The sequence below is a fragment of the Martes martes genome (genome assembly GCF_963455335.1).
Source record: "Martes martes genome assembly, chromosome: 9".
Lineage (NCBI taxonomy): Eukaryota > Metazoa > Chordata > Mammalia > Carnivora > Mustelidae > Martes > Martes martes.
In genome coordinates, this window is record NC_137896.1 from 43,370,693 (window position 1) to 43,387,113 (window position 16,421).

Below are 16,421 nucleotides of genomic sequence, written 5' to 3' on the forward strand. Positions count from 1 at the left end.
ACAGAGGGAGAGAGAATCCTCAAGCAGACTCCCCACTGCACACGGAACCCAGTCCTAGGACCCTGAGATCATGACCTGAGCCAAAACCAAGAGTCGGTCACTTGACCGACTGAGCCACCCAGACACCCTGCCTTGTGCACTTTAAATTCTCCCTTAAAGTGAGTTGTAACAACTTACTGGTTCTTTCATTAATTAATGGATTACGATCTTCATCATGTGCTCATTTTATATTTGTATGAAAATCACCATTTTACCTTTTCTAAAAATTATCCTTTAACATTCACTCAAACTGACACCTTAAATTTGCTGAAAGGAAAATGCCTCTAAAATGTCTCCCTGTTTAAGCATCTGGCAGGCAATAGCTGAGCTCATGAGGTCATATTCTGTCCTCGGGGTGCATTTCTAGGTTGAGGTTGCATGCTCTAGGGACAATTACCTGCGTGTTCACACTCACCTAGATTGTTGAGATTATTGGAAACAATGCCTGGAGATGAGCTTGGACCATGGGAGATCCTTCTTATAGGCCTACCTATTTCTTCAGACTTCTGCTGTCTCCTTCTATGCCTGACCTGCATATTTGGTCTGGGGGGACGTTGAAGATCCCTATGGAGCACCGAGGGTCCCCAGGCAGTCAGATGTGAGGGCCTTGGAATTCAGACCTCTTCCTGAAGAGTTATATGGGTTAGTTTGACCTCTGCAATGTGTCCCTCAAGACCACCTCAGTACTTGCCTAACAAAGGAGTGAGGGGAAAGAACCTCCAAAAGCAGGCAGCACATTTCTTAGCTTCTGGCCCTGTGCTGTCCGATATGGTGGGGCAGCCACTACTTATAGGGCTATTGAGTGCTAGAAATGTGATTAATGCAACTGAAGAATGGAATTTTTAACTTCATTTAACTTTAACCAATTTAAGTTTACATGTGAAAACTGATGATCCTTTCAGGTATTTGAAAGATCGTATGATTGGAATCATTTGAGGAGGCAAATCTATTTTTCAACTCTACATTTTATGTATACATTTGATGAAATCTAAATGCAGAACAAGTATTTCTGATGGCAGATCACCTGCTGGATTGAAATATGCTGCAAATGTAAAATACACACCAGATTTCAAAGACTTGGTCCAAAAAAAGTAAAACATTGTTAGTATTTTTTAAATTGATTACATGTAAAGTAATAATATTGTTTTAATATATGGAGTAAAATAACATATACTGTTACAATTCATTTCACCTTTCTCTTTGTGTTTGTAAACGTGGCAGTAGAATATTTGAGATCACATACTGGGCTGGCATCAGTGGGACGGGCAGCTCTGGACCATGAATTTTCCCATTCTGGTCCACATTTTTTCGCATTTATTACGGACCACGCAGGTGTTCTTGAACCCCGCTTTTCTGCTGTGATTTCCTAACTCCTGGGCAGCTTTCTGTCTCCTTTCTAGCAGATCACACTATTTACTTCCGCTAGAAACTCCCATGGAGGAGTTTTGAGGCTCTGACGGGTAAGACCCCAGTGACTTTACAAGAATGATCCTGCAATTCCAGACGCCGCCGCCAGAGAGAGCCGTGTCGCTGCCGTGGTTGCCGAGCAACTCGTGGCCCGGAAGCAGTTCTCCGCCCCGCCCCCGCGGCAACCGCGCGCAGGGCAACTTCCGGTGGGGCGGGCGCGGGGGTCTCCTAAGCCGGCTTTCGCGGTGGCGGCGCAATGACTACGCTCCGGGCCTTCACGTGCGATGACCTGTTCCGCTTCAACAACATGTGAGTGAGGCGCCCGGGGCTGGCGTGAGTGGCCGCGTCCCCTGTCCCGGGCCGGGTCCGCAGACCTACCCCGCGCCGGCCGCCCCTGGCGCGTCCCTGGGAGCCGCTGGGTGGGAGCCGGAGCCGGGGCCGGGGCGGACGTGCGGACCTCCTTGCCGACCTTGGCCGAGGCGCTGCAGCTTCCTCCCGCGTCCTTGCGTGCTCGTCGGAGTCGGGGCAGCGCGCGGGCGGCCTGTCGCGGTGGCTGTCCCGAAGCGCCGGGGCGGGCGGGAGGGGGTGGGGGAGCTGCCCGAGGGTAGCCGTGGACTGCCGCCTGCGGCCAGTGTCCGGGCGGGTCTGGAGGTCGTTGCGAGGTCCACAGCCAAGTGTTTGGTGAGCCCAGCGGCCGATGGTTTATTTGTATCTGAGTGAGACCTTGTGAGTGTGGCATCGGCCGCCGTTTCTTTCTTGGCCCGGGTTCGTTTTCTGTTTCGTTGCTGAAGCGGCGCATTCAGCCTGAACAACTTATTTCAGGTGTGAGTAGTCGGGGCGGGCACATGCTGATGGAGGCCCACTGTGCGTACTTTAAGTCCGAGTTAAGGCAGGATTGTGACTTGCAGGTACTTAAACAAGCATTTTATTACTTAAGTTTCTGAACGTTTAAAAAGTCGACAGAATTTTACCCTGAACACTTAGAGACATTTCGGCTGGATTCTACAGTTGACATTTTGGTATGTTGACTTCCTCACATATCTGTCCGTCCGTCCATCCATCCATCTATCCACCCACCCACTCCAAAATCCACTTTAAAGACAGCTGGGCAGTGTGTGAAAACTGAGGATCAAGTGGTTCGGATTCAAGTGTTAGGAGGAGGGGAAGCACTTGAGAGGAGGTTGCTAGAAACCTTTCAAAGAGATGAGCCTTGAAGGGTGGATAAAATGTTGACAGTGATGAGGAACTTCTGGAGAAGGAAGCAGGTGTGAAGGCGAGAAAGCTTGCGGCCAGACACATGGGAGGCAAGTGTGACTGGAGTGGTGGGTTTCTCTAACTGCACCATCAGATCAGCTGGTCAAACTGGACTTTCGCTTTGTCGTTGGAGGTTTCAGGCTTGATTGTTGGGAAGAATTTTCTAATGGGCCTCTTTCAATCAGAGCAGTGTGACTAAAGTGGCTTGTGTTGAGCTCCTCCTGCGCTTGCTGGGCTCTGGCACTGTAAATCCATTTACTCCTCACAGTTCTCTGAAGCCAGTGCTCTCATTATCCCCATTTTTTGTATGAGTAAAACCAAGGTACTGAGAGCGCCAGAGAATTGCCCCAGGTGCTAGAGCCCTGTGGTGGGAGTGGGTGAAGCAAGGAATCTAATCCAAAAATATTGGCCCTGGAACAGTGGTTCTTTAAAGAGTGGTCCCAGACCATCAGGGAATACTTTGGAAATGCATATTCTGTTTAAGGCTGCTTTAAGGACCAGTGCTCTGGGGCCGGAGCACTTCACCACAGAGTTATGTGGAATGTGAGGAAATTGGAGGAGGTATACCAGGCAGATAAGCCATTTAGGACATCTTGGCAACAGGCCAGAAATGATGACAAAGGTGTGGGTTTGGGAGTTGCAAGCCCGGGAAGGGACAGTGTGCCTGGAAGCTTTAAGAGTAGTTGGTAAAACCTGTGTGTGTGTGTGTGTGTGTGTGTGTGTGTGTGTGTGTATTTTAAGAGAGCATGTGCACACATTCAGGGGCCCAGGGGGTGTGGAGAGAGAGGAAGAGAGGGAATCTTGAACAAGCTCCACAGTCAGCTCAGAGCCCGACAAAGGCCTCCGTGTCACAACTCAGAAATCACGCATGACCTGAGCCGAAATCAAGAGTCGGACACTTAACTGAGTGAGCCATTCAGGCTCCCGCAAAGCCTTGTTTTACCTGAAAGGGAAGTGAGGAGTTGAGTTCTGTGGATATTGGGAGCAGGAGAACTTCGAGGCAGAGAGAGTAGTAAGGGCACAAGTACCTGTTTCTGACAGGGTGGGGGGCAGCTGATGTGGATAGAGCAGAGTGAGAGTGGGAACAGGGCTGGATCTTGGAGAGGACCTCCTACGAGTTGGGCTTCTCCACTAAGTGCTTTGAGATTCCCAGGTGCAGAAATCAGATAAGTGGGCTAAAGATAGCAATTTGGGGGGCCCACACTATGTAGATGGTATTAAAACCAGGATGCTAGGTGACATCCGTGGTGGAGTGAGTATGGATAGGAAAAAAGAGGCTCCAGGTGTTGTAGGAGACCTAGTGGCCCTCTGAGTTGGGAGGAGAAGCTGATGGTGGGTCTTGGAAGCTGTGAGGAGAGCATTTCAGGTGGAGGGAGTGGGGAGCCATGTCAGGAGCTGTTGATGGCCCAGTGTGCAGCATGTCTGTACTTTTATCCCAGGAGGGGAGAATTTGGGGAGCAGGGGGCTGGGCAGTGAAAGGGGGCGGATCTGCCCACCAGCACTCCAGGCGTGGTTACAGGAGAGCGAATTAGAGGGGGCTGCAGACGCTGTAGGTGTGTGGGTGCCATGGTGGGACCTTGGAGAAGGCTTCTTCCTGTTGTGTATTTTCTGTTGTGAAGTAGGAAGCAGCTGATACTGAGGAGGTGGCCTGTTGTGGAGAGTTGAAGCAAGGCTATAAAGCAGTCGTTGAGAAGTGTGGGAGACTGTATTCCCACACTGGAACAGTGATTCTCCAGGTGTGGCTGATGCTCTTCAAGCTCCTTTTTGCAAGGTCAGAGTGATTTTCAGGGAAGCACCAAGATGGGTTTTTTTGCCTTTTTCATTCTCTCACAAGTGCGCATTTCATTCTCTCACTTTTCGGCTGTGTGGCTTGCAATACCGAGCGTAACAGACACAGATGTGAGAATCCAGCTGCCTTTTTTTTTTTTTGTTTTAAAAGATTTTACTTATTTATTTGACTGAGAGATCACAGAGAGATCACAAGTAGGCGGAAAGGGGGAAGCAGGCTCTCTGCTCAACATGTGGGGCTCAATCTCAGGACCCGGAGACCATGACCCAAGCTGAAGGCAGAGGCTTACCCCATTGAGCCACCCAGGCGCCCCCAGGCTGTCTTAAGCGAGACATTAACAAAGATTCGTAAAATTGTTAAAGGCTTTTTTGTCTCTAAATTGTGTTCCTGAAAGTAGTCATTTTTGGTTTAAAAAAAAAGTTATTAACATGTAATTGATTTATTTTAAAATGAATGTTTTAGAAAATGTAATTGTCGGTAGATATAACCCACTTAAACAAGTTCTTTGGGGTCCTCAATAATTTTGAGTGTAAACAGGTTCTGAAACCAAAAGTTTGAGAACTACTGGCCTGGAGAAGTGCCTTGGTAAGGGTCCCAAGGAAGAATCTGCTAGGTATACAAGAGGAAGTTATGGGTAGCTGGTTTTGAGCCTGGCAAAATAGTGGTTCCATTAATTGAATAGGAAAATGAGGGGCAGAGCTCTTTGCAGCCAGCTGCAGAGGTGCGTTTTAAGAACTGTTGACTCAGGAGTATTGTGATCAGGTGGGACAGGCGCGGGGTAGCACCAGAGCCAGATCCGGGAGTCTTCCTCCAAAAGTTAAGGGATGGGATGGTTAAGTTAAGGGAAGAGGTGGTAAGAATGTAGAAGAGTGGGAAGGAAACACCGAGTGGTGAGAAGGCCCACACTGAGCAGCTGAAGGCCCAGAGACAGGCGGGATGGACTGCTGTCAGATGCTGCAGGGAGCTAGTTCTACTTTCTGTGACTTTCATGCCTGGTTGGTCCCCAGTTCCATTGATGATTTACTGCCATTTAGAAAATGGAAGGTTTTGATGCAGGTGTATTAACTATAAAGTAACTTGTAAGGAAGAAACCATTAAATAAAAATTTATAGATATCATTATAGTGGGTGTGATGGCTTAGTTTGGCCTTTGGTAGCTTCCTTAGCCCTAAAGTTGGTTTTAAAGTTGTGGATTTAGCATGTTTTGTTTTTCTGGTGCATGTTTTTAGTTTCAGTGGCTTATTTAAACTGGTTTTGTCAACACTGCTTACTACTGACATTTCTTTTCTTTCTTTTAGTAACTTGGATCCACTTACAGAAACTGTATCCTTTAAAAAAAAAAAAAAGTTAAATGAAGGCTAAGAGTAAGGAACATGGAGAAACAAAAGAAAAAATGACTTGAGTACCGAAAAACTTTAAAACTTGCAGGCCAGGAAACATAAGCAACACTGAAAGCAATTTAAAAAACCAAACAAACTGGGACTAAGAGTTGTCTTAAATCTGCCTGGCAAGCTACTAGCAAAATGACCTCATAACTAAAGCAGTGCAGCTCCCCTTGGTGGTAAGTATGGCTCCATACAACTGAAAGCAGTGACTTCAGGATGGGTTATTACTCTCTGTGAATGAAGCCTGGTGATGATGAGCAGTCTGTGGTGGTTTCATGAAGTCAGTGGCAACCAGGCTGTGCACTTTAACCACCATCTCACTCCCAGGGTGGCCTTGGCTTTCTTGGGCATCACATCCATGTTCCTGGCAGGAGGATCAACAGAGGGGAAGGTGAGAGTGACCTTCCCTTTCAGGAGTACCTTTAGGAAGTACCATACAGGCTTCTGTATCCCACTGACCAGCAGCTGCCTCCTGCCACATTCACTGAGCTATAACAGTCCAGGAATGAACCCAGCTTCCCATTTGGGCTTATTACTAAGAAAGGATTTGGGGGTAATAATTAGCCATATCTATGATGTTCCCCAATGAAAGTGGGCAAAGATGTGTGAAGTTGGGGTGCTGTGGGTTATGTTGCACTAAGAGACAACCCCACCTTCTCGTGGCTTTCTAGCTTCTACTCCATGTCCATTGCAGAGTAGGAGGGTAATATTAACTGATAATTTGACAAAAGAGGGCGAAGAAGCTAATGACGTATATTAAGGGTTCAGTCTCACCAGTCAAAAGATATGTGGATTAAAACCAAAATGATATGCTGTGCTTTACCTATCAGATTATCCGGGATTAAAAAATGATTAACTCATGCTGTTGAGGGTAAGAGGAACATTCTCATAAATTGCTAGTGACAGTATGAACTGTGAGTCTGTCTGGAAGGCACTTTGGCAGTGTAATACATACTAAGTAATTCCACTTCCCGGAAGCTAAAAATAACAGGTGAGGAACTGGCAAACTAAGGTACATGGGCCAAATTTGGTTCACTGCCTATTTTCACTTTGTAAATACAGTTTACAAAACTGTATTGTGTCTAATAAGACACAACCGTGCTGAAAAATTTACATATTGTCTGTAGCTTTGTCCATGGCTTTCACAGAGTAGTTGCATCAGAGAGCATATGGCCTACCCAGCCTTGAATATTTATTGTCCTGTTATAGGAAATGTTTGTTAATCCCTGAGTTATGTCATTACCGACATTTATATTAGTTAGAATATTAAAAATTTGGAATAGCATTCACAAACAAGGAAATGGTTAGAAAAAATATACTGTATTTGTGAGGAATTTAAAAAGATTTTCAAGACACTGAAAATAACCCACATGTCCCTTGTCAGCAGATAGGTGATTTAAATTGATCACCCGACAGAGTATATACTATACATTATTAAAAATTAACTATAGGTATAGATAACAACAGGGCTACATATCAGAAACAAAACTGAGTGAAAAAGCAGAAAAATCACCGAAGTTTTCATTTTGTATTTCAAAAAATTAAGACTTTTTAGAGACCTCCATGTTAAAAAGATTTTTGAATAACACAAAAAATTTTCACTGTAAATAAGGTGAAGTATTAGGATGCAAATCAACTTACATGGTGTGTGTCTAGTGACACTTCAGATTTACAGTAAAAATCCCATAATCCAGGTGAGGCCATGTATGCAAGTAACCTGCCAGGTATTGGTGGTTGCTGAGTTGATATCCGGCCTACTGACGCTGTTTGAGAGGCGGTTAATGGTGTGTATTGGTGGCTGACCAGCAAGAAGACGGGCTGGCTTGCTGTGTTATGGGTTATGTTTGAAGAGGGTTCGAAATAGTGGCTGTCGTTCAGAGGAGAATCTGAAGAATTTATGACTGAGCATATTTTACAGAAATAAAAAAAAAAAGAGTTGTGTGATTGGTGGTGGCCCCTCATAGAATTATATCAGCGAGCTTACACTAAGAAGAAACAGAATGAGCACATGTCAGTAAGGATGCCAGGGTTGAAGTGTCATAATAAGCAAATTGTTCAGGCTTTTACTCTTAAGTCAGCATTTATTTGTAGTACCAGAAAGGGAGAATTTGAATCAGTGCAGGGGAAACACTAGGTAATTGATGACTCTGGAAATACTTAACTTTTAGTTATTTTCACAGCCACATAGTTGAAGTAGGAACTAGTCATTAATTTTCTAGAGCAATTATGGAAAAACAAATGTATTGAGCATCTACTTTGTGCTCAGCACCAGGATACAGTGAACATGACAGTCATATCCAAAAGAGAGAGAGAGAGTGAACAATGTCGGTGCTGTTAAGTGCTGTGCAGAGATTTAGATACAATGTGATCAGTATGGACACAGATGATAGAACTTCAGACTCCTGGTTCTCTGCTGTCAGATGGTGTTGTCACCACTCCTATTTTTTAACTTATATATTCAGGCAACTTTGTTATAAATTATTAGTGCTAACCTAAATAATGTACTGACATGAATATACAGATCACACATACATAGAGTTGGGGATAAAGTAACAATATATTTTCAAAGGAACCTTTCTTCACAATGTTTCTTTTATGAAGAACTTTGTACTGTCCATTACTTTCCGCACTCCTTAACGAGACTCTAGTATGGGATTCCTTTTTACTTACAGTACCTCGCCCACTGGCCAGAGTACTTCATTGTTGCGGAGGCACCTGGTGGAGAGTTAATGGGTTATAGTAAGTATAATACCACTAGAACTTTTTTGATTAGGCAGTTGAGATTTTAATGTAGGTTTCAACTGATTGTTTTAGATTGATTGAAGTGGAAATATAATCATGCTGCCTAGAATTTTATTTCCTTTAACCACTGACAGCTCACCAATGCTTTTTCTACATTTTAGGCATTGTGCTCTAGGCCCCAGGGCACACAGACAGACATTGTCTCAGGCTTCATGGATCTTTCATTTTGTGCTTATGCTATATTTCTTTATGGTTTTTTTGGTATATAACACAAGAATTATAGCATCTTCATTGAATTAGTGGCATTACTAACAAAAACTTGAGCTATGGACTCCCAAATTTTGTGTACACATACATACCTACATGAAATGTAGGTATTTTAAAAAATAGATAATCTGATTGTGTTCAAAATTAGTTGTGTTTTTAGTGTATCATTTCTTTAAAAAAAAAAAAACCTTTCTCTAAGTGAGAGTCAAGTTAAGAGCACTAATAACCATTAGCTAGATGACTATGTGTTACTTAAAAATTAAAACTTCGTCATTAATGTCCTTTATAATAAAAATGTACCAACGGTCATTCTGTATTCATGTATAAATCCATGTGTTTAATTACTGAGTGCAATCTTTTATTGGCAGTCATGGGTAAAGCAGAAGGCTCAGTAGCTAGGGAAGAATGGCACGGGCACGTCACTGCTCTCTCTGTCGCCCCAGAATTTCGACGCCTTGGTTTGGCTGCTAAACTTATGGAGTTATTAGAGGAGATTTCAGAAAGGTGAGATCCTGCTTTTCAAGTAATAATTTATGAACCCTATTTGGTTTTTTTCATGGTGAAAATTTCTAAGTTTTTTTTTCTGTTCAGGCTGAATATTGTGCTTCAGTTTGCAGGATTTTCATTTTCATCAGTAGTTGTGTATTCACATATTCAGAGTAGTAGCATTGTCCCTATTTTGCCATTGAGGAAAATTCAGGCAAAGTTTAAGTGACCTGCCATGGGCTCATATGCTGGGTAATAGATGCAGTCCAAGACTAGCCCTTAATTTTTTTTTTGGGGGGGGGGCTGTTCTTGACACTGTTGCAGATGTTCCCAAATTTTCTGTCAATATCGCCCTTTGCATCTCAGTGATTTTTTTTTCATAGTGCCCCTATAGCCAAAAAAAAAAAAAAAGGGAAAGAAATCCCTCAGTTTAGACTTAACCAGTTATGTCCCAACTGCTTAATAAATACTTACGGCCTAACAAACTTGTAGCTGTTTGGAAAAAACAAACAAATTGAGAGAAAAAATATTTTTTCATTGTTAAATAACTGCGGCTACCTACTAATGAAATGTGTGACTTTTGGGCATTTCATGACTTCTTAAGCTTGGAAACAGATTTGACACAACCACCTGCATTCTTATTTCATACTCATTTTCTTGTAGTACTGGGGTTTTTTTAGTCACAGGAACTGCCAAAACCTGGCTTCATAAAACCTTTGATGACCTTTGTCATTAGAAGAAGCTTAACACCATGTAATGCTGCATTTGTGATTATATCAAACTAGTAGTTTGCGAGTGTCTGACATGTAAGGTTTATCTGTGTTTCCCCCAAACATGTGAAATATCCTATAGCACCTCTAAGAGTTTGAGCCACCTTGGAGCACTCTAGAGCAGTTTGGGTACACACTAAAAACACAACTGCCAGCATTAGGGCTTTTTTAAAAAAAGACCTATTGTGTATGTCAAGCACCCTCATTATGTGAGATAAAAGTAATATAATTAAAAGACTCCTGCCAGCTCCCATTCTAAAAGTGGTAAGAGATGTGATGTGTGTTTAAGTTTAATCAGTTGTCAAGCTGCCATTTATTTTTTTCCTCTACTTTTAAATGCCTAGAAGTATATAGGAAAGGGAATATTTGCTGAGAAGGGCTCTTGAGGTTTTCCATTTAATGGATTTAAAAACGCAAGTTTTAAAGAAGTAGCTAGCCATGGCCTGAAAATGCTCTGGGCCAAGTTGGGGGCAAAAGGAACTTGAGCTTATTCAGGAAAGAGAAAATAGTATTAACTGAAAAAGAAACCAGTTCTAGTACTTGAAAAGTTTTAGTTTATACGTATTTGTTAATGGCATTTGTTATCTTTTTGAAAAAAAGTATTTAGCATTATTATATAGTGGACAGGGAGTTAAGAAATAGGTTCTAATGAGCTATCACCCTACACATATGATTTTATGTACTTATGGAACAGAGTCTCAGAGTAGAAAACAGCTAAGCTCCTGTCTTTTCCATTTTCTAAATCTTCATTATTTTGGAACAGTTGCTAAGATTTGTGTGTGTGTGTGTTTGTGTATACCTACATACATACATACATCTATTTTTAATTATATACATTAAAAACAAGAGAGAAGAAGGAAATTAAAGTGGTAAAACACATAAGAAGCTTGAAATGAGATGTTAGCTATGAATCCAAATATAATCAGTAAATACAGCACTAAATGTTAATGGACTAATTACTCCAGTTAAAAGACAAAGACCTGAAGACATTACGGTAAACTGAAGCCAGCCACAGAAAGACAAATGGTGTGTGATTCCACTTATATGAGATATCCACAATAGGTAAATTTGGAGAATCAAAGAGTGGAATGGTGGTAGCCAGAGACCAAGGAAGAGGGGAGTGGAAGTTACTAATCAGCAGGCATAAAGTTCGGTTAGAATGAATAACCCCTATAGTCTGCTGTACAATTTACCTGTAATAAAAGAATAACATACATTTAAAATTTATTAAAAGGGAAAAACCTCATATTAAAGTGTTCCTACAACAGTAAAAGACAGACTGTCAGAACTGTATTTACAGGAAACAGATTAAAGGAAAAAGATTAAAAATTGAAAGAAATTTTTAAAAATTATGCAAATTCTAACCAAAAGACTGTTGGTATACTTATTAACAAGAGTCACATAATAGTTCAATAATTTTTGAGAGTAAAAAAAAGGGTCACTGCTTATATGTAAAAAGATTTAGTGCATCAGGAAGATGTAATAATTATAAGTTTTGTGTACCCAGTGACATAAATTCAAAGTAAAAATGCAAAAATTGATAAAAGTACAAGGAGAAATAAGTAAACATTATCATAATGAGAGATTTGAACATCCTTTTTCTAACTGATAGAACAATTAGACAAATTGATTAAGGGCACAGAATAGGGGTGATTACTTTTCCTAGGCCAGATACTTAGGCTTTACAGGCCAGCTAATCTAATGCATGTGTGTGTGTATATTAAACACCCCTTCAAAGTTTTAAAAACTGTCCTTAGCTGGAGAGCAGTACAAAAGTAGGTTGCAGGTAGGACCCCCTTCCTCATCAGATCACCAGCTAAAAATCTTTCCAGAAAGCTACGACTTCGCTGGCAAAATTTTACCAACTATTTTAAGAAGTGTAAAGATTGTAAGTTCACTTTTACACAAACTAAAACAGTTTTCAACTTTTTTTTTAAGGCTAGAGTAATACATAAGAAAGCCCAACAAAAAATATGAGGAATGGAAATTTAAAGAAAATATGTCAGTCTTTATAGACGCAAAAGTCCTAGAAAAGTCTTATTAGCAAAATGGGACTCAGCAGTTAATAAAAAGGATAATATATCAGGGGAAGGAAGGCTGTTTTAACATGAGAAAACCTGTAAATGTATTCCAACCTATTAATAAATTAAAGGAGAACAATTGTTAGTAAGTGCAGAAAATGCTTTGATAAAATCCTATTGATTAAAAATGGTTAACAATGTAGGAAACAGAAGGGAAGAATGTCCTTAACCTAAAAAAAGAATATTTACCAAAAATCTGTAGTAAATATTAGCAATGATGCAGTGAATGCTTTCCCTTTGAAGAAAGGGCTGAGACAAGGAAGGATGCCTACAGTCAGCCCATCTTCAGTAATTTATTGGAAATCCTAGACAGCATAGTACAGCAAGAAAAATAAAAGATACAATGATTGAGAAGAAACAAAGCTCTTATTTTGTACACACAAGACTGTACAAACAAAACCACAAGAAGCTACAAACAAATGTTTAGAATAAAAGTTAAGCAGAGTTGTTGGACAATCAGTATAAAAATCATTTCATTTCTAAACAAAAAGTAAAATTTAAGAAAAGATGCCAGTTACAGTGGCATCAGAATAAATTAAGCCCTTTGAGAAAAATCTAACAAGAGCTATGCAAGACTTCTCTGAAGTTTCTAACACTTTCCTGAGAAACAGAAAAGATGACCTCTCTTAGTGGAGAGAGAACTATGTTAGTGTCAGGGAGGGCTAAACTGGTGTTTGATCCATGGAGCCAAACTGTAACTGCAACCCACATCTCCAGTCTTTTTTGTGAGACTTGCTCAATGGATTCTGAAGCTTACAGGGGAATGGAAGGAGACAAGATCATTTGAAAAACAAGGTGGGCAGGTTTGCCCCTCCAAATATCAAGCTGTAATGAGTGAACTCTGTGTCAGTGCTGGAGTACTTGTCTAGACCAGTGGAACAGAGCTGAGGAACAGATGCAGGGATATGTGAATTCTCACATAACTCAAAGGAAGCACCTGTAGAGCAGCAGTGGAGGGATACAGTCCTCAGTAAGGATGGTGGCACGACTGGATAACCACATGGGAAAAACATTTCCCAGATTACTGCCTTACCATACACAAATCAATTCCAGATTTATTAAAAACCTACATGTGAAAAAACGAAACTCAAAAGCCCTTTTAAGTAATATAGGAGAGCATATCCATGACTTCAGGGTAGAAAAGAGCTTCTTAAATAAGCCATAAAAAGTCTGATCGTAAAGGAGAGGCTCATATGCAACTTCACTGAAGTGAAGTAAAGCTGTTCATCAGAAGTTACAGGAGGATAATAACAAGTCAAGCCACAAACTGGGAAAAGATTTGCAACAATCCTTTACAGAATGTCAGCTACCCAGAATACATAGAGGACCACAGCTGGGGGGTAGAAAAAAAAATTGTGAAAGACCAATAAGGACTGAAAAATGAGAAATCTAAATGACCTACAAAAATGTATTTAGCCTCATTAGTAATGAGAAATGCCAATTAAAATTACCCTGAGATACTTAGGGGATTTTCAAAAATAAAAATGCACCAAGCCTTGTCACTATGGGAATGGAGTCTTACCCTCCGCTGGGAAATGGGTACTACCTAAAAAAGGTGAAGATGCCCCTATGAGCCAGTGATCACGCTCTTAGTTGTAGACCTTAGATACTGTACCATGAGACATAAAAATATTCATAGCCGCACAGTTTATAATCATAACCCGAAATGTTTATCTGTGGGACTATGGACAACTTGTAGTGTATTCATCCATACAAGGGAGCGCTAAAAAGAGGGAAAATGAACAAAATCCAGCTACACCAGGCTGACTTGCACAATACTGAGGGGCAAATCACCAAAGGATATGCAAAGTACAGTAATATGTAAAACTCATCAATAGGAAACACTGTACTAGGTGGTGAATCTACGGCAAAACCTGAGAAGCTAATGAGAGTGAGTTGGCACTTGGAGACCTCTGGGTAAGGGGGATGGCTGTCACTGCCCAGAGAGACCTGATTGATGGCTTTAGGGATGCCAGTGTCGGGCAGCTCATGCCCGGTCGTTACGTGTGGGCCATGGCCACATGGGTGCTTGTTATTGCTCAAATCTTTAGTTTGCACATATGGGTGAAAATAATTGTATTACTAGTTGATAATGAGCATGTCATTTACTGTGATGTAAAATATACAGTAATTAAAAACAGAATTACGGTTTTAAAAAAAGTTTTAGAAGTTTATCTTTTAAAGAAAATACAGGTTTTTAAATGTTAGTATGCTAACAGAAAGTATCTCTTTGTACCTCAAAATAATTGTCATAAATCCTCAGAAATAAAAATGGATACAAGGTAATCAGCTGCAAAGTCCTGTTATTTCCATTCTTTGAATATTAGTCAAAGCCAACTAAAAACAAGTGTTTCAAAACATGTATTTTCTAGAATTCCCCACATTTTAACATTTCCCCTTTTTTTTCTGATTTAAAGAAAGGGTGGATTTTTCGTTGATCTCTTTGTCAGAGTGTCTAACCAAGTTGCAGTCAACATGTATAAGCAGCTGGGCTACAGCGTGTACAGGACGGTCATAGAGTACTACTCGGCCAGCAACGGGGAGCCTGATGAGGATGCCTATGGTGAGCTCCCTTCTGTGGCAGTATCCCCCCCAAAAGCCAAAACATTTACATTCATTCTATACACTAGTCATCTTAATAAGTTGAAAAGAACTGTATTTGTTGGACTTAAGTTTTTAGATTTGAGCTATAATTAAATCTCCTTTAACCTGCCTTCATGAACCTACCACTGGTTAACTTACATTAACCAGTGGTTAATTAACTGTCAGTTGTTTAATTATGTTACATACACGCATGTTAATTTTACTAAGATTTTGTCAAAAGAACACTGGTACACAGAGCTTAGTACTTGTGACTAGGAGTCTCACTTAAACACATTTTCTGAGGACCTAGTAAATGGGAGTGGTAGATAGGAACTATACATACACACTTCCACATAAGATATTTTGGTATTTGTGTATTTACATTAAGTTTTGCTTCCTAACAGATATGAGGAAAGCACTTTCCAGAGACACTGAGAAGAAATCCATCATACCATTACCTCATCCTGTGAGGCCTGAAGACATTGAATAACCATGGGCAGTGGTTCTTAGGCTGATGCTCCAGATATTTTATGGACAATATTATTTTCATTGGATGATCTTGGAGCTCTATTAGGAGAAAAGTAATCATTTAGGTCTTACAGACTTCAAGAAAATACAGGTTATAAACTTCAGTCTTTGTTTCCAATTAGCAATATCATACCTACTAAAGCTGTTCACTGTAATAAAATTCAATCAAAAAGGCAGCTAGGTCAGATGGAAACATTCCACTATTTTGGGTCATAATATTCACTATATGCTAGGGAAAAAACTTGCTCCAGTCTCCTCCTAAATTCCGTGCCTGAGAACCACTGCTGCATATATATTTTTTATTTTGTATCGAACTGTTAATTGAAGCTTTAAAAGCATATATGAAATGTATAAATCTAAGATTATAATAAAATGCACTGTAGATTATGAATGTGTTCTAGAAGCTTGATACTTGTTTTCATACTGTTAATCCCAGGTCTTTTCCTAGTCTAATCTCACACCACTTAAATCCTGCCTTTGAAAATATAAAGACACTGAGGTTTCTTTAAAGGGGAAAAAGAACCTAATTCCAAAAGAAAGGCCATAAAACTAGGTTATGGGCCATGTACATTCAAGTATAGTTTTCTTTACTCGTAAAAATATCCAGTGAGTAAAAGTGGCTAAAGAAAACCCCACAGAAACAATTACTAAAAAACTTTTGCCTGTGAAGGACTTACCTCTGGTGGAGTTGAGGGTAAGAAATACCTTTCATGTTCTCCCATGAGAGGGTAAACTTTTCCTTCACACATTGCATGCTGGCACTAGCCAGAACGTGATGGTAGGAGTTTACATTGGGAATCTGACCATTAATTTTTGTTCTTACACAGCATAAACAGGACAAAATTGTAGAAAGACCTTGAATAGTCACTTATATTAGCATTTTGTCCTGCTTTCATCTCACCCCTTGACTCTGCACTTAGCCAAAGGGTATGAAAATCAGAAATACTCCTCTTGGCCAACCAGACAGACCTCAGTACTCCATCGTCAGGACCCATGTGACACCCAGCAGCTGGGGTGACAATGGTCCAGAGCCTGAAGCACCAAGGCTGAACACAGGTATGCCTTTGATCCTGGCTGTCCTAGCTGCCTCT

General features: G+C 40.9%; 1 protein-coding gene across 1 annotated transcript; it reads left to right on the forward strand.

Annotated features, from left to right (window-relative positions):
* The first annotated feature begins 1,617 nt into the window (after positions 1-1,617).
* On the forward strand, positions 1,618-15,717 carry NAA20 (N-alpha-acetyltransferase 20, NatB catalytic subunit). The gene is made up of 6 exons (XM_080814076.1): positions 1,618-1,755; positions 5,787-5,811; positions 8,522-8,612; positions 9,251-9,386; positions 14,637-14,782; positions 15,207-15,717. Exons 1-6 carry the CDS (start codon positions 1,703-1,705, stop codon positions 15,290-15,292), a joined length of 537 nt encoding a protein of 178 aa, XP_080670202.1. The 5' UTR covers positions 1,618-1,702; the 3' UTR covers positions 15,293-15,717.
* Positions 15,718-16,421: the final 704 nt, after the last annotated feature.